The sequence below is a fragment of the Mus caroli genome, chromosome 7 (genome assembly GCF_900094665.2).
Source record: "Mus caroli chromosome 7, CAROLI_EIJ_v1.1, whole genome shotgun sequence".
Classification (NCBI taxonomy): domain Eukaryota; kingdom Metazoa; phylum Chordata; class Mammalia; order Rodentia; family Muridae; genus Mus; species Mus caroli.
In genome coordinates, this window is record NC_034576.1 from 112,297,026 (window position 1) to 112,315,482 (window position 18,457).

The 18,457-nt window shown below is 43.4% G+C and overlaps 1 protein-coding gene across 3 annotated transcripts in view; it reads left to right on the forward strand.

The window, feature by feature from the left end:
* Znf143 (zinc finger protein 143) overlaps positions 1-18,457 on the forward strand; it is a 37,746-nt gene that overhangs the window by 10,810 nt on the left and 8,479 nt on the right. The window contains exons 3-12 of one of the 3 annotated variants that reach the window (XM_021166790.1): positions 222-314; positions 1,839-1,922; positions 2,579-2,662; positions 4,487-4,683; positions 6,086-6,160; positions 7,526-7,645; positions 11,117-11,192; positions 12,656-12,781; positions 14,110-14,289; positions 17,436-17,663. In XM_021166790.1, the coding sequence (XP_021022449.1) occupies positions 222-314; positions 1,839-1,922; positions 2,579-2,662; positions 4,487-4,683; positions 6,086-6,160; positions 7,526-7,645; positions 11,117-11,192; positions 12,656-12,781; positions 14,110-14,289; positions 17,436-17,663 (1,263 nt within the window). The remainder of the gene's footprint in view (positions 1-221; positions 315-1,838; positions 1,923-2,578; positions 2,663-4,486; positions 4,684-6,085; positions 6,161-7,525; positions 7,646-11,116; positions 11,193-12,655; positions 12,782-14,109; positions 14,290-17,435; positions 17,664-18,457) is intronic. The other 2 variants (XM_021166789.2, XM_029479975.1) reach the window with 2 other exon arrangements.

Here is an 18,457-nt window from a genome sequence, read left to right on the forward strand (position 1 = left end):
CAGCACTTGGGAGGCAGAGGCAGGTGGATTTCTGAGTTCGAGGCCAGCCTGATCTACAGAGTGAGTTCCAGGACAGCCAGGGCTACACAGAGAAAACCCGTCTCGATAAACTGAAGGGAAAAAAAAAAAATAAAAGTCCCTAGTTTTCATTTTATAGAAAAGAATTTAATGTTGTTAACGTGAACATATATAAGTATCTAAATAACTTTGTTTTATCATAGATGGTGACAATTTAGAAAATATGGAAGGTGTGAGTTTACAAGCTGTGACACTTGCAGATGGCTCCACTGCTTACATACAGCATAATTCTAAAGGTGAGTGCACCTGTGTGGCCAGGTGCTGTGCCAGCAACTCAGAGCCCTCACCAGCTAGACTCTCACTGCAATCTCTTAAAAATGCTGTGTTGAATATGATTCTTGGAGGTTTTTTTTTTTTTTTTGGTTTTTCGAGACAGGGTTTCTCTGTTGCCCCGGCTGTCCTGGAACTCACTTTGTAGACCAGACTGGCCTCGAACTCAGAAATCCGCCTGCCTCTGCCTCCCAAGTGCTGCGATTAAAGGCGTGCACCACCACGCCCGGCGATTCTTGGAGTTTTAATTTAAGTTTTGCAGTGATAGTTTTGGCCTGCCCTGAGATGTAGCTAGAAGATGCTTTGACACTGAGGGAGTGGAGTAAGACACTTGCTGCTTTGTTAGTCTAGATTGTGATTTCATGTGTTTACAAAGCATGCAGTGGAGAAGACATTTGCTCTTTTTGTTTTATTAGTGGTTTTCTTAAAATGGCATTGTCTCTAAATTGGTGTTTAGTTTGCTTCAAGAAATAGTCCTTTGCAGCCGGGCGTGGTGGCGCACGCCTTTAATCGCAGCACTCGGGAGGCAGAGGCAGGTGGATTTCTGAGTTCGAGGCCAGCCTGGTCTACAAAGTGAGTTCCAGGACAGCCAGGGCTACACAGAGAAAATCCTTTCTCAAAAAAACCAAAAAAAAACAAAAAAAAAAAAAAAAAAAAAAAAAAAAAAAAAACAAAAAAAAACAACCCAAAGAAACCTCTAAGGTAATGGAATGTTACCAATACTGACGGCATTTCCTAGTTATTTACACTGTGCTGATTGATTACATACTGTCCTTTGCCTTCATGACAAAATTATTTGAGAACTATCACCATCCACACTTGAGTGAAGTGGGAATTAAAATAGGCCAGTTGGGGGAGGCAGAGGCAGGCAAATCTCTGAGTTCAAGTTCAGCCTGTTTTAGTTCTAGGACAGCCCAAGAATACATAGAAAAAAAACCTGTCTTGGAAAAACAAACAAAAAGCCAAGCCAAGCAAACAAAAAGACAGGGCTACTGGAGCTTAAGCTCTTTTTAGTCTACCATGTTGTTTTCAGGTGTGATTTGTTTTGACAGTAATTATGGCCCCCTGTGGCAAGCGCTCAATTATGCCATTCTACCAAAAGTAATTAAGTATGTATATGTAGAGTGAGCAAATTCTTTTTTAAAAAAGATTTATTTATTTTTATTTATGTGAGTACACTGCAGCTATCTTCAGACACACTAGAAGAGGGCATCGGATTCCATTACAGATGGTTGTAAGCCACCATGTGGTTTCTGAGAATTGGACTCAGGACCTCTGGAAGAGCAGTCGTGCTCTTAACCGCTGAGCCATCTCACCAGACTATTTTTTAAAATGCACTATTTATAGTGTGTGTGGCTGNGCTTAAGTAGTGTATGTTTTTATAGTTGATATCATTTTAAAATTGTATAACGTTTTAGATTTTTTTTTTTTTTTTTTTTTTTTTTTTTTTTTTTTGCTGCTAAATTATTGGCTTCAATGTTTTGTTCCAGACGGGAGACTCATTGATGGCCAGGTCATTCAACTGGAAGATGGTTCTGCTGCCTATGTTCAGCATGTCCCCATACCTAAAAGTAGTAAGTATTTAAGACACAACAGCCAAGCATGGGGGCACATGCCTTTATGCCTGCCTGTGCAAGTGCAGCCAGGTCTCTTGAGTCTGAGGCCATCTTGGTCTATATAGTGAGGCCCATGCAAGCTAGCCAGGGCTGTACATTGAGACCATTTGTTTAAGCGCGCGCACACACACACAAGAAACTCCTGATTCTCCGATCTCAGAGTTTGCTACCATGGCTGGTTCTTACTACATAAATTTGCTCTGATTTCTAGTCTTCCCTCTGAAAAGATGAGTCAATAGATCACAGAGTGTCAAACGTATCCAAGACTCCTCCAAAAGAACATGTAAGAAACATTGCTGGGCTGGACTCAGGAGATCAGTAGACAGCGGTCCTAAGGAACTGTGGCTGTTGTTGGAGCTGAACCCCACTCTGTTCATTTTCTTCTTTTCTTCCAACTCTCCTCACCCCTCATAAGTTTTCCTAAAACAAGTCTCAGGACTCCCTTTTCCTTGAAATACCTTTTCAAAGCCACTTTACCGAGATTACTTAAGTATCCTGTGACTCTTAAAATAAATATCTGTGTTAATCCGACGCTGTTGCTGCTGTGTGAGTTAACTGGAACCTACTGAAATGTAAATGTATACTGGAATCTAAATGTAAGCATTGCTCTTGAGCAGGGGACAGTTTGCGGCTGGAGGATGGGCAAGCAGTGCAGCTAGAAGACGGGACCACTGCATTTATCCACCACACCTCGAAAGGTACAATAGCTTGGTGAATGTAAATAACACAAGGAAGAGCTGGGGCTGTGGGAAAATAAAAACTGTCCTTGCTGCTGGAATGTTGTCATGGGAAACAATTGTTTATTTTTTGAAGCACAAGGGAACAGGTTGCGCCATCGTGTAAGGAAAAGCTTTGTGGCAGTTTGAGCTGTCCAGGCACAGTATCACAATAAACAACACAAACTTTGGAGCTAGGTGTTTGAATACCAGGAACTGACATGAGTCTAAATTATGGTTTCTCGATTTGTACTAAAGATGAGTTTGTTATTCTTTAGGCTAGATGTTAAATGTGGAGGCTTTGTTTTTTTTTTTTTTTAATGTTCCTAAAGAAAGTGACTTTAATGTCCCAGACCTCAGGTTCCTATCTAAACAGTAAAAAGGGAGTAAATTCTGACTCACACTATTTTTGTTCAGATTAAATCAATATAAGACATGTAGTCAGTATGGAGGCTGAAACCTGTAATCCAAGGCTTTAGGAGGCACCAACTGGAAGATCACTACTGAAGATAGCCTTGCCTCCGTAGTGAATATCAGGACAGCCTAGGCTACAGGCAATATCTTTTCCATCCTTTTTTCCTGAGGTGATGTCTGTCTTTGATGGTGAAGTGTATTTCTTGGATGCAGGAGAAAGATGGATCCTGGTTTGGGTTTTTTGGGGTGGGTGGGGAAGTTGGTTGGTTGGTTGGTTGATTTTTCGAGACAGGGTTTCTCTGGCTATCCTGGAACTCACTCTATAGACCAGGCTAGCCTTGAACAACACAGGAGATCTGTCTGCCTCTGCTTCCCAAGTGCCAGGATTAAAGGTTGAACTACTGTTGCCTGGTTCTATGACTTTATTAAAACTATATTAAGGCGCACGCCTTTAATCCCAGCACTCGGGAGGCAGAGGCAGGCGGATTTCTGAGTTTGAGGCCAGCTTGGTCTACAGAGTGAGTTCCAGGACAGCCAAGGCTATACAGAGAAACCCTGTCCCGAAAAACCAAAATAAGTAAATAAATAATAAAATAATTTTTAAAAAAATGTGTGTGTGTGTGTGTGTGTGTGTACTGTGTGTATTTTCATGTCCTGAACAGTTCTCATTATTTCATTCAACTATTTGTGTTTTCATGGTCTTAAAAGACTTTTTTTCATATCTCCTTTAAGGTCCATGGACATATTCAAAAGTGTTATCTTTAAGTCTTTGTCTTTTGCCTCAGCTTAACTGCATTCATCACAGTCTATTGCAATAGGTTACTGCCTTATGTATATTTGTATTTCTGTACTAGATCTAGGCATCTGGAGGTAGGCTGTTGAGATGCTTTTCGGTTTAGATATTGGTCTTGTCTTTGTTGGGTGAGTGTCCGTTCTTTGGTTACTATTACCCTCTGTGAGTTCTATGCAGGTGTGATGCTGTGGGATCCCTGGCAGAGAGTACTGCAGTGCTAGTATTCTTTGGGCCAGTTACACAAAGGAATGGAGATGATCTAGGAGGAAAGCCTGAGATAGGCCATGGGAAAGAGCCAGGGGGACTAGGGTATGTGATAAGAGGCCCTAGGAAGTAAAGACAGGATTGGGGGAGGGGGTTCTGCTAGCTTATGTTAGAAGAAAGACTAAGTCTTGAGAGATCAGAATCAGGGGCAGGAAGGACAATAAAATACCTACCTGCATCCCAGCCCATTGTGGTCTCTGTGGGTTCATGGTAGAAAGTATCTCTGTGGATTGGTGACTGACAAAGGAATTGAGATGAGCTATAAGGGAAGGCTGAGAGGGTTGGTGAACTAACATGCTTTTAATATGATGATTTTTTTTCTTCCTTTCCCTCAGACAGTTATGACCAGAGCTCACTTCAGGCCGTTCAGTTAGAAGATGGCACAACAGCTTATATCCACCATGCAGTGCAAGTCCCACAGTCTGATACCATCTTGGCAATTCAGGCTGATGGGACAGTGGCAGGGCTGCACACTGGGGATGCCACAATTGACCCAGATACCATTAGTGCTTTGGAGCAGTATGCAGCAAAGGTATGGCACTTTGGGCAGCTTCAGTACCCACCTCTGTACTGGAGGGTATCGCAGTGGAGTGTTGACTACGCTTGAAACTCTGAAGTCAGTACTACTAGCACTGCACAGATCATTTGGGAGGTAAAACAGGAAGGTCAGAAGTTCAAAAAGTTGAAAGCCAGCCTGGGATAAATAAGACCCTGTCTCAAAAGCAAAACTAACAAAAAAGAAAAATAAGAAGAGGAGAAAGAGAAGGAGGTAGCAGTGGCCACAGCAGCAGCAGCAGCAGCAGCAGCAGCAGCAGCGAGCAATTTTAAAATAAAAAGTGAGTCAGGCGGTACTGAATAAGTGAATGCCAGGAATGTAGTTCTTACCTATAATTCCTACAGATGATCATAGGCGTGAAGCCAAAAGCGGGCTACGTACGGTCTGAATGTTGGGCTATATGAATTGTCTCAACAACAATTAAAGACATGCAGAAAGCTGGCTCAGCTAAGAACACTTGTGCCCAGTGGTGGAGGTTAAGCACACCTTTAATCCCAGCACTTGGGAGGCAGAGGCAGGCGGATTTCTGAGTTCAAGGCTAGCCTGGTCTACAAAGTGAGTTCCAGAATACCCGGGCTACACAGAGAAATCCTGTCTTGGGAGGAGGGGTGGGGGGCGAGGTCAAGGATAAGTTCTATAGAGGATATAATGGAGAAAACAGAAGCAAAATTAGAGATTAGGAAAAGTGAAGGAAAGCCTTGAATTTTATATAAAAACCTCTAGTTTTTGAGGTAATCATGAGGGTTCATGCCTTTGTTTCAGCTACTTAGGAAGCTGAGTGAAGAAGATCTCTCATGTCCGAGTTTGGGACACCAGTTGGAGCAGATAATAAAACCTCAGCCTAGGGAGAAGTAGGGAGGATTCTTGAATTTTTTTACCCTGCCCCAAAAGTATACTTCTCATGTAATTAGAAGTTTGGGTGGGGAATGGGACTGGGAGATATGGCTGTAATCCCAGCACCGTGGATGTGGAGGCCAGGAATTTAGGGTCAGCCTTGACTGTAGTGAGTTCAGGAGCTGACGGCACTACATGAGTCCCTATCTCATGTATATGCCTTAATTTGGAGAACCCAGTGGTATGGTTCAGTAGTAGAGTGCTTGTCTATAATACATGGGGCCTTGAGTTCAGTCTAGTATCATGATAATAAATAAATGATAATTTGTTAGATCTTAGTTTGGGAGAGTTTTTAAAACACACAATAAGAGTAATAATAAATCTGCATATCACCCAGCCTAAACAATTATCAAAATTCCAGACTGGGGCTTGAGGAATAGCTCATTTATACAGTACTTATCTAATGTGTGTGAGGTCTTCGGTTCAGTCCCCAGCACTGTAGCTAAATCATGAAACCTTTTAAAGTCTTCTTTTCTTACTTTAGGTATCCATTGATGGCAGTGACGGTGTAACAAGTACAGGAATGATTGGAGAGAATGAGCAAGAGAAAAAAATGCAGGTATGCAAAGCCAAGACTTGTTTGTTTAACGGGTTTTGTTTGGTTTTGTTAATTTTTAAATTGTGTGTGTGCAAGTGTATGTGTGCATGTGCGTGTGCATGCCTGGATGTCTGGGCATGTACATGCAGGTGAGTACTGGCACCCATGTATGTCAGAGACATGCGATGCACCCTGTAGTTGAAGTTAAAGGCAGTTATCAAACTTGGATCCTCTGGTAGAAAGCAACGTGTCTTAACCTCGCAGCTATCTTTCTATAAACCTATTTGCAACTTTTATGGATGCTCACAGTCAGCTATTGGATGGATCACAGGGCCCCCAATGGAGGAGCTAGAGAAAGTACCCAAGGAGCTGAAGGGGCCTGCAACCCTGTAGGTGGAACAACAATATGAACTAACCAGTACCCCCCGGAGCTCTTGTCTCTAGCTGCATATGTATCAAAAGATGGCCTAGTCGGCCATCACTGGGAAGAGAGGCCCATTGGTCGTGCAGACTTTATATGCCCCAGTACAGGGGAACGCCAGGGCCAAAAAATGGGAATGGGTGGGTGGGGGAGTGGGTGGGGAGGGTATGGGGGACTTTTGGGATAGCATTGGAAATGTAAATGAAGAAGATAGCTAATTTAAAAAAAAGAACTCCTGGGGTTTGATTCGTTTTGTTTGCAGTACTAAGGATTGAAACCTAGGGCCTCATGCTTGTAAGGCAAGATCCAGCCCTTGGTGTCATAATTCCTGAAACAGATAGTAATCTTCAAAAGGCCTTAGGGGAAGCGTCACTGTTTATTTTTACAATGGTGATCCATAAAAATGAGCCTCTGTTGAACTGAAGTGCAGACTAGGATCGCAGGAATCCCATCCTGGGGACTCACTTGACCTGACGCCTTCTCTGCCATGGTCTTTAAAATGAAAAATACATTTAAAATTATTATAAGGTTCCATTTCCTTTAATAAAGAAGGATAAGGAGATGGACCCCTTGAGTATATTAGGAGTTAGCAATGTACAATAGAGATTTTATTTTCGATATCTTAACTAGACTCTTACTGTATAGCTCAGCCTGGCCTTAAGCTTATGCTGCTCCTGCCTTAGCCTCTGAAGGTCTTGGATTTCAGGCGTGTGCAGTGGCACAGACACACACTCTAGAGGTTTCCTGGGTGGCAATAGATCCGTGAGGCCAAACTGCAGTCTTGCAGAGCACTGACTTGTTGAAGCCTTAGAAAAGAGAATCTTCCTAACTTGAAGTCCTAGACTCTTAGCATAGAATGTTCTGAGTTGTAGCTCATGATATGGTTTTGTCTTTTTTATTGTGAAATAGTAATTTCATCTGTTGTGTTTTGTATGAACACCTTAAGGCTTATTTTGTTTTTCCAGATTGTCTTACAAGGCCATGCTACTCGAGTAACTCCCAAAGCTCAGCCGAGTGGAGAAAAGGCATTTCGGTGCAAATACGACGGCTGTGGGAAACTCTATACAACAGCTCATCACCTTAAGGTATAGGACGGAAATGTCGGGCTCACAAGCATACTGATGGCACACACTACTGCTTGCATGATCGAGCTTAGACATCCCTGTTCACACCCATTCAAAAGATACTGACATGCACTAACACACACAAGAGCCTGGACAAACTCAACAACTGCCTGTTCTCTTCAGAGCCTGGATGCTTTATCACTGTATCCCAAATTCCAGCATATTCCCTAGCAGATAGTCTGTATTAAATTTAATACAGGGCTGGCTGGCGAGATGGCTCAGTGGGTTAGAGCACTGACTGCTCTTCCAAAGGTCCTGAGTTCAAATCCCAGCAACCATATGGTGGCTCACAACCACCCATAATGAGATCTGACGCCCTCTTCTGGTGTCTGAAGACAGCTAATATGTATAATAGTAAATAAATCGTTAAAAAAATAAAAAATAAAAATAATTTTAAAAAATTTAATACAACAAAAAAAAACAAAAAGAAAAAAAGCCGGGCGTGGTGGCACACGCCTTTAATCCCAGCACTTGGGAGGCAGAGGCAGGCGGATTTCTGAGTTCGAGGCCAGCCTGGTCTACAAAGTGAGTTCCAGGACAGCCAGGGCTACATAGAGAAACCCTGTCTCGAAAAAACAAAAAAAAACAAAAAGAAAAATTTAATACAACTAGTACATTTCAGTGATGGAACATACTTTTTTTTTGTTTTTGCTTTTTGAGATAGGGTTTCTTTTTATAACCCTGGCTGTGCTGGAACTCACTCTGTAGGTCAGGCTGGCTTTGAGAGATCTGACTCCTACCTAAATGCTGAGATTAAAGGGATGGTGGGATTAAAGTTATGTACCAATACTACCTGGCCAGTCTTGGGTTTTGTGAGACTAACTGTGTAGTTCAGACTGGCCTTAATTAAACTCACTGAGTAGTTCAGGTTGATCTTGGGCTTGGATTCTCCCTTTTCCACCCCTTAGTTTCTGTGGTTGTAGGTATATGACACTATACCCATCTACATTTTTATTAATTGGAGGGGGGTTATTTTAAGGTATATGCTACTTCATCTAGCCTCAATATTTTTATTTTACTTGCAACAAAACACAATAGACAGCCAGGGCTACACAGAGAAACCCTTTCTTGAAAAACAAAAAACAACAACAAAAACAAACCACAATAGAATATGCCATGACTTTTAACAAATAGCTCAGATATAATGAGTAGCTTACCTTGTGTCAGGAAGTATATTTGGAACAGTGGCCTTGGAGCATTCTTCCTATATTTATCTATGTGTGATTCACGCATGATGAGTGACCTCATGATACCTCATTTTCCATTATCTCTAAAGCTGGTCATCTCTGGGCTGGAGAGATGGTTTAGTGGTTAAGAGCACTGACAAGCTGTATGTGTCAGCTCTGCCACAGAGCACAGCTGCTTGGGGAGGCGCATCTCAGGGATTTGACTGCTTCCTCTAGGGCAGGCGCTGGGCTGTAGGGAAGCGCTGGGGCTCTAACTGCTCTCCAGGTGTGAAAGCAAAGCTTTGGGTCCCCAGCCTGCTACTATCTTGAATACCCAGGCTCCTCTGGGAGTCACAGAAGAGCAAAGAAAGGAGTCGTGGGGCTCAGGGGCGAGGGACAGCATCCGGCAGAGATGATGGTCCTTGGCTTGACAGATGCAGGCTTGGTGGTGGTTGTGATAGAGGCCTTCTACAGATTAGGCTGTGACCCTGTAGGCGAAGGCCTTCTTCATGGTGAAAAAGACAGTCCGTGGTTTTAAACAGTTTATTGTCATGGCAGGAAATGGATGCATAAAACCACAGCCCCCTCCTCAGGATGGGCCTGAGATTAAATACCTTTTGCAGGGAAGATGTCTAGGTAAGGAAACTTATTAGCTATACCCTCTAGACCTCTAGGTACCTCATTAGCATGGTAGAGAACTCTGTTTGGGACCTATGTGACCACAGGTCATGTCTCTTTTATGTGAGGAGCATGGCATGTATTCCAAGTCAGGAGTCAGCAGGGAGGTGGGGAGGTGTGTGCCCACCCAATCTCTGGATCTCAGCCTACACTACCTTACCAAACTTCCCGGCATGGTTTTATGTCCAGAGGACCCAGGTTTAGTTCCCAGCACCCACATGGCATCTCACAAACTGTCTAGAACTCTAAGATCTGACATACATGAAGGCAAAACACCAGTGCACATAAAATAGAAATAAATTAATTTAAGGAAAAACTAGTTATCTCAAGCTGGGGGTGTCACTTACTCATTAGAGTACTTGCCTGGTCCTGGGTTCACTCTCTGGCACCACATAAACTGGTCATGGTGGCATTTGCCCTTAATCCATGCTCAAGGGGTGGAGGCAGATGCCTCAAATGGTTAAGGCCACTCTCACTACAAAACCAGTGTGGGATACATAAGACTCTGTCTATAATATAACATCCTTTATAGTAAGGGTGTGAAAATTTGTTAATACTGTTCATATAAATTAATAAGAAGAATGAACCTAGGCTAGAGAGATGGCTCAGTGGTTAAGAGCACTGACTACTCTTGCAGAGGTCCTGAGTTCAATTCCCAGCAACCACATGTTGCTTACAAGCATCTGTAATGGGAACTGATGCCCTCTTCTGGTGTGTCTGAAGACAGCTACAGTGTACTCATTATATACTAAATAAATAAATAAATCTTTAAGAAAAAAAATGAACCCATTAAAGGTTCAGAGAATGTTGGGCATTGTCTTGAGTACTCAAGTGTCATAGCAGCCACCAGTGGTGTGCCTCACTTTACAGACAGGATCTTGAGTCTTAGAAAGGCAGATGCAGAGCTGCAGATGTAGTTCAGTTAGTAGAACACTTGCCTGGTGTGCCCTGGGATCTGTCTTTAGCACCCCATAAACTGGGTGTGGTAATGCACACCTGTAACCCTAGTAATCGGGAGGAAGCGAGGATGAAGAGCTCAAGGCCATCCTTGGCTACATAGAGCGTTTGGGTCAGCCTGGGCTACATGGGACTGCAGCTCAGACAGACAGACAGAAGGCAGGTGGCTAAAGCTCTTCTAGGCAGTGTAGCTTCAGATGCATGGCTGTCTAGTATGCAAGAGTTCTCTTTGGAAAGCCTGTCCCTGTGCTCCCTTCCTCGTTGTCATTTTGCATATGTGTCCTACACGCTCCTGTGGCCACTCTGGAAGCACTCAGATGATCCTGTGCCTTATTTTAAAAGAGCCCTTGTTGCAATGTAGCATGAGTCTGTTTCAAAAATTATTAGCCTATAGTTTTTGTAGAAAAGTTGCTTTTTATTTTATTTTAAAATATACAACAGAACTAGTGGTATAGCTCAGGAATAGTTATTGCATCTCATGCAATCCCCAGTACAGTAAAAGAAAAAGGAGGGGAAAAAAACAAAAAACGAAGCCATTTATTAGGAGAGGAAAAGAGTGGGTTTGTGTTGAAAACGTCTTACTAATAGATCATGTAAAGGAAACAGAATTGTGCTTGTGTTTTATTAACAGGTCCATGAGCGCTCACACACAGGAGACCGGCCTTACCAGTGTGAGCATTCAGGCTGTGGGAAAGCATTTGCAACAGGTAAAAACACATTTTCTTTACTTCTTAGTTCCAGTGGGATTGCTCAGAGGCGCCAGAGGCAGGAGCTGACCCCTTCCCCTTCTGAGTCCAAAAAAAGCACATGATCAGGTTTTTAGCCTTGCATTAGTTTTTTATTTGTATGTATGTGTGCCTGTGTGAATTTATGTGCACCATATATGTGCAGGTAACCTTATAAGCCCAAGGAGGTGATTAGATCCCCTGGGACTGAAGTCAAACAGTTGTGAGCTAACTGGTATGGGTCCTGGGAACCAAACACAAGCCCATGTCCTCTGCTAGAGACTTGGAACTGCCGAGCCGCCATTCATCCAGCCCTTTCAGTCTCTAAATTAACTGTCTCTCTCCTGTCCTGTTTGCTCTGGGCCCCTTTCTGTATTAACATTTTCTCCAACAATGTAGCTGTGTCTGAGTATTTGGTATTTCTCATTCCATCCTGTGTTTTCTTCTACCAGGAAAAATAAAAGCCATGCTTTTAAAAGCTGGGTATGATAGTATATGATTTTAATTCCAGCACTGGGGAGGCAGAGGCAGGCAAATGTCTTTTGAATTTGAGGACAGCCTGGAACCTAATAGGTCAGTAAAACTGCCATGTACTGTGCCCCACCCCCCAAAAATGCTGATTCAAAATATAATTAAGGGCTGAAGAGATGGCTCAGTGGTTAAGAACACTGACTGCTCTTTCAAAGGTCCTGAGTTCAAATCCCAGCAACCACGTGGTGGTTCACAACCATCCATAGTGAGATCTGACTCTCTTCTTCTGGGGTGTCTAAAGACAGCTACAGTGTACTTAAATATAATAAATAAATAAATCTTTAAATATATATATTATAGTTAAAACAGGCCTAGGGAGTTTTCTGTCTCGGGGGTGCTGGGAACCCGACCCAGGTCCTCTGTAAGAGCAATGAGTGAGGACTAACCACAGAGCTATCTCTCAAGCCCCACCCTTTTTTAATATTGAATATTTTTGTTTGGTTTGTTTTTTGAGGCAATGTCTCACTGCATTCCACACTGGTCTCAAATTTATGGCAGTCCTTCCATTTCAGCCATCCATATACTGGGAGTACAGGCATCAGCCACCATACTAGCTTGCCTCACTTAATCTTTTTTCTTTCTTTTTCTTTTTCTTTTTCTTTTCTTTTTTTTTTCTTTTTTTGGTTTTTCAAGACAGGGTTTCTCTGTATAGCCCTGGCTGTCCTGGAACTCACTTTGTAGACCAGGCTGGTCTCGATCTCAGAAATCCTTGCCTGTCTCTGCCTCCCAACTGCTGGGATTAAAGGTGTGTGGGCCACCACTGCCCAGCTGCCCCACATATTCTTAATAGTCATTCTATGATATCTGCCTAGTATTTGATTCTTCCTGCTTACTCTATGCTCCCTAGGTTACTCTCCAAAAACATGTTTAGAGGAGTATTGTATGGATACATTTTCTTTTCAATTTTCTTAAAGGTTATGGATTAAAAAGTCATTTCAGAACTCATACTGGAGAAAAGCCATACCGGTGTTCAGAAGATAATTGTACAAAGTCTTTCAAAACTTCAGGAGACCTACAGAAGCACATCAGAACCCATACAGGTACCAGTTCAAACAACGTCCTAATTAGACCAGCAGTTGCTTTCTTTACTTTATGATTCCTGGATCTCATCAAATAATCTAGCCTGGTTGACCTTGGATTTGTGATGCTTTTACATTGGCCATTCCAGTTCTGGGATGACAGGCTAGTATTATCAGGGTAGACCAGGACTGCTTGTTATTTTATTATTGTTTCTTAATAAGTTATTTAATTTTATTTTATGCGCATGGGTATCAGTACTCTAGAACCAAAGTTACAGATAGTTGTTAGCTGCCATGTGGGTGCTGGGAATTGAACTGGGGTCTTCTGGAAGAGCAGTCAGTGCTTGTAACTGCTGGCCTCCAGGCCTGGAATTCTTAATCTGAGGGAAAGGATGGTGATCCTGAAAAATGTGAAAGGAGTCATTATCTGGGCCTTATCTTAAAATTCCTAAAATTCCATCCAACCTGCTGTTCATGTATGTGAACTTTCCAAGGTGAAGCCACAGAAATATGCATAGTAGCCTAGATCACCAACCCTGTCAGTTTCAGAGATTACCTGAGTAACAAGGTTATTACCATAGGACTTTGCTAAGTAGCAAAATTGAGAATAAACCCTGGCCGGGCAGTGATGGTGCATGCCTTTAATCCTAGCACTTGGGAGGCAGAGGCAGGCAAATTTCCGAGATCAAGGCCAGCTTAGTCTACAGAGTGAGTTACAGGACAGCCAGGGCTACACAGAAATCCTGGGGGGGGGGCATGGGGGGACCGAGGGAGGAGGAAGGGAGAGGGAGGGAGAGAGAATATGAGAATATCCCTCTCCTGCTGGTAAAGAAAATGTCTGAGGTCAGAAATGATAATCACAGCACTCTGACTGAGTTCAAGGCCAGCATGGTCTACAGAGCCAAGGGCTACACAGAGAAACCAGAGAGAGACAGAGACAGGGGTTCAGAGGTTGATTCTCCACTTCTAATTTTTAGGTTCCGGGGATCCAACTCAGTTGGGCTTGGCAGCAAGCATTTATACCTACTAAGCCATCTTGTGGAACCTTAGTTCTGTTCCTGATTTTCTCTTATCTTTCCTCTGACATTGTGGTGTATGCTTTTCTCAGTTCAGTTTTTTTATATGCCCACTTGATGACTCTATCTTGGAAAGTCACAGTCACTGGTGAGTGTTGAATGCTCTCTCCAGAACACAGCAATGCTTAGAAGGGAAACTCAGAGCCTTCAGGCTGCAGATGGGGTGAGACCCTGTGATGAGACCTTTGACAGAGCCCCGTGACATTCCCATCTCTGTATCTCTCTTTTTTTTTTTTTCCCCACTGTTTAATTTATTCCCTTTTGTATCTTTAGGAGAAAGGCCCTTTAAGTGTCCTATTGAAGGCTGCGGTCGGTCCTTTACCACATCAAATATCAGAAAAGTGCACATTAGGACACACACAGGAGAAAGACCTTATTACTGCACAGAGCCTGGATGTGGGAGGGCATTTGCCAGCGCGACTAATTATAAAAACCATGTGAGGATACACACAGGTAATGACTGCTGGGGTCCTGCCCTGTCCTTCGAGGCTTTCAGCTGCCTTCTTCTTCCCAGTTTCCATGATGAGAAGAGCTGAAGCAGCTCCAGACGTTCTCTGCTGAGCTGACCTGTGATGGCACACACACACACACACACACACACACACACAACACCTTTAATCTCCGCAGGGGGAAGGCAGAGTCACTGCCAGGCGTGTAACAGCCACCTACCTCAGTGCTTGCATGAGTAAGGGTCTAGGGAGGTGGAGGGGGCAGGGGGAGGCAAGCAAGCAGCACTCAGACAGGGAGGGGGAAGCTTCAGAATGTAAAATGAAGTCCACTTCTGTAAGGCTGATCAAGTGCCACAAGTGAGTCAGTACAGCCAGTACAGCCAGTGTGAAGGAGGACTGGTATGTTCATCATAACACCAGCACAAGGCAGCTGCAAAGCAGGATCAGAAGGTCAAAGTCATCTTCAGCTATGTCATGGCCGTGCCAGCCTTAGGTGGACGCTTAAAAACAAAGGGGAAAAAAGGTTTACAGGAATCCCTTTTTTACTGTTTGGTGCCATCTAGTGGTGGGTTTTGCTGCAGCCTAAATAGCAGTTGGGCTGATATTCCAAGTGGTAATTGACAGCCATTTTCCTGTTTAGAAAATCACCTGCCATCAGCCGGGCATGGTGGCGCACGCCTTTAATCCCAGCACTCAGGAGGCAGAGGCAGGCGGATTTCTGAGTTTGAGGCCAGCCTGGTCTACAGAGTGAGTTCCAGGACAGCCAGGGTTATAAAGAGAAACCCTGTCTCAAAAAACCAAAAAAAAAAAAAAAAAAAGAGAGAGAGAGAGAAAGAAAAAAAAAAGTAGAAAATCACTGTCTCAGACAGTGATGGCACCACACACACATCTTGGGAGGCAGAGGCGAGCAGATCTTCAAGTTCAAGGCCAGCAAGTTCTAGGACAGCCAGCCCTACACAGAGAAATCCTGTCTTAAAAAAACCAAACTAAACAAACAAACAAAAAAACACCTGCCATCCTTCAAAATAAGAACTTTTTATAAATTTTAATTTAATTTTTTTTAAATTATTCACTTTACATCCTGGTCACTGCCCCCCTCCCACAGTCCTTCCCCTCCTCTGAGCAGGTGGGCACCTCCCCTGGGAATCCCCCACCCCTACCCTGGCACTTCAAATCTCTTCAAGGCTAGGTACTTCCTCTCCCACTAAAGCCAGACAAGGTAGCCCATACACATACACACACACACACACACACACACACACACACAAATGAACATATTTTAAAAGCTTACAAAAAAGGGCTAGAGAGAGATGCCTTAGTAGTTACAGCTGCTCTTTCAGAAGACCCAGACTTGGTTCCCAACACCCACATGGAGGCTAAAAACCATCAGTAATTCCACTTCCAGGGAAAATGACTCTCTTTTCTGACCTCTTTGGGTGCTGTACACAATTGGTACATGGACTTATATGTAGGAAAAGCACCCATACACATAAATTAAATCAATGTATTTTTATTTATTTATAAGTATGGGTGTGGTGCCCTGTACTTCTAATGCCAGCACTCAGGAGGAAGAGGCTAAAGGATCTCTGAAGTGGAGGCCAGCCTGGTCTATGTACTGTGTTCTATGACAGCCTGGGCTACAAGAAAAACTGTCTCAAACAAACAAATAAAAAAAAAATCTCTGCTGTTACTATTTTTTACTTATAAAGGGCTGAGGAGATAGCAACCAAGAGCAGGTGCTGTTCCTGCAGGGGACCCGAGCTTGGTCCCAACACTCACACACTATAGCAGGTGGCTCACAACTGCCTGTAACTCCAACTCAATGGGACATGATGCCCTCTTTTGGCATCTTTGGGTACCTGCACTCATCTACACATACCTACACAGAGACACACATGTTCACATAATTTTTCTTAATTTACAAAGAGAGTTAAAAATTAATCTGTAACTCTTCCTGACACCTGACCCAAAATTGAAAGCATTGGTTAAACACTACAGTATCAGATGCTGTGATGGGCTGCAGAGCCGCCTGACTTGATAAACACTTATCATACGAGCACTATAATACCAGATACTGTGATGGGCTGCAGTGCTGCCTCCCTTGATAAACACTTGCCATACAAGCATACAAGCACCCATAGAAAAAGCTGAGCACAGCAAAATGTGCCTGTTATCCTATCTTTGAGGAGGCAATGACAGGTCGTCAGCCAATCTGGTCAAGTCAGTGAGTTTCAGGTTCAGTAATAGATGGATTCAGGCCTGGTGGCACATGTGTTTAATCACACTGAAATCCATACTGGCTTAGAACACACTCTATGGACTATGCTACCCTTGAACTCACAGAGATCCAACTGCCTCTGCCTCCCAAGTGCTGGGATTAGGGTTTTGTGCCTCATACCCCACAAAGATAGTATTTTAATTATGTATATGACAGAAAGGACGTGACAGGAGTGTAGGAGTCATGTAGACCAGGAAACAGAATTGGTCTTCTGGAAATGAGCTTACAGTGGCTTGAAGCCACCTTGTGTGGGTGCTGAGAGGTGAACGCTGGTCCTCTGGAAATGAAGCAAGCACCCTTAACCTCTGAGCCACTTCTCCAGCGACTCAGACGACTTTTGAGCCAAGTTCAAACCATAGGGAATTTTTCTTATGTGCTTTTCATCTTAGGATGAAAAGGGACACCTCACACACACTCCCTCTGCTAGGGATTGAGTTCTGCATCATGTGTGCTAAGCATGTGCTCGACACTGAGTTATCTTGACAGGTGATTTGCTTGTTGATTTTTAAAAGTCTCACCCTTCAGCTGTGGAGTAACTTTGTCTACCTATGTAAAAACTGACTGGGCTCAGTTTTTACTGAGATGGTGAGATGGCTCAGTGGGTAAGAGCACCCGACTGCTCTTCCGAAGGTCCAGAGTTCAAATCCCAGCAACCACATGGTGGCTCAGAACCATCCGTAACAGATCAGGCGCCCTCTTCTGGAGTGTCTGAAGACAGCTACAGTGTACTTACATATAATAAATAAATAAATCTTTAAAAAAAAAAATAGAGCCTGGGTCTTCTTTAAGAACAAGGAGTGTTCTTAACGCTGAGCCAGCTCTTCTGAAAAAAAAAAAAAAAACTGACCTTTTTGCGTGTCTTCTTCATTTAGGAGAAAAGCCATATGTCTGTACAGTTCCTGGGTGTGACAAACGGTTTACAGAGTATTCCAGTTTGTATAAACACCATGTCGTCCACACTCACTCCAAACCGTACAACTGTAACCACTGTGGGAAGACGTACAAACAGATCTCCACGCTCGCCATGCACAAACGGACAGCCCACAACGACACAGAGCCCATTGAGGAGGAGCAGGAAGCCTTCTTTGAGCCTCCCCCAGGTGAGTGCTTTAACAATCATATCTGTTGTGAGCTTATAACCCATGCTGTCTTCTCTAGTCCTTCAGTTTCATTTGTATAGTCACGACAAGTGATGCAGAAAGACACCGGTGCTCTGCATTGTGGAAGAAGGAGAACTTGTATTCTCAGGGAAAGCAGAAGAGGGCTTCCCGGAAAAATGTTATGTTCTTGGAAAGATTATAAAGGTGGATGGGTTGATGGAGGCAAAGAAGCAATGCCTAGGAGAAGGGAAGGGAAGAAGGGGACTTGAAGATAGAAGGAAGGTTTGGCACGTGGGAAAGCCCCCAGTGCTTGACGAGAGGAAAGCAAGTTGGAGACTCTCTGGAAAAAGCCTGGCCAGTGTGGCCGTTCCTCCCAGGAGCGCAAAGACTTCTCATTTTCAGCTCCTGAATGAAATGTTCAGAAATATTTAAGTTAAAAAAAAAAGTTCTGTTCCTTGAGAAATAGCTCGTGCTCAAATGTATTCAGTGCAAGACTGCTCTCCAGCCACAACCCTCTAAGCAGTCACACCTGAGGGCACAGAACTCCTCCCTTTCCTCCACCACCCTCCAGCAGAGTCTTACTCTGTAGCCCAGGCTAGCCTTGAATTTGGAGTAGTCTTCCTGCTACAGCCTCCCAAATGCTGGGCCTACAGGCATGATCCACTGCACCTATGTAGAGAGTGTAAGCTTTCATTCACTAGGAGGCGTAAGTCCTGAAGACATTGTACATCATGATGACTACAGTAAATAATAGCATACTTTATACTTGAATGTTGCAACAAGAAAGAAACAAC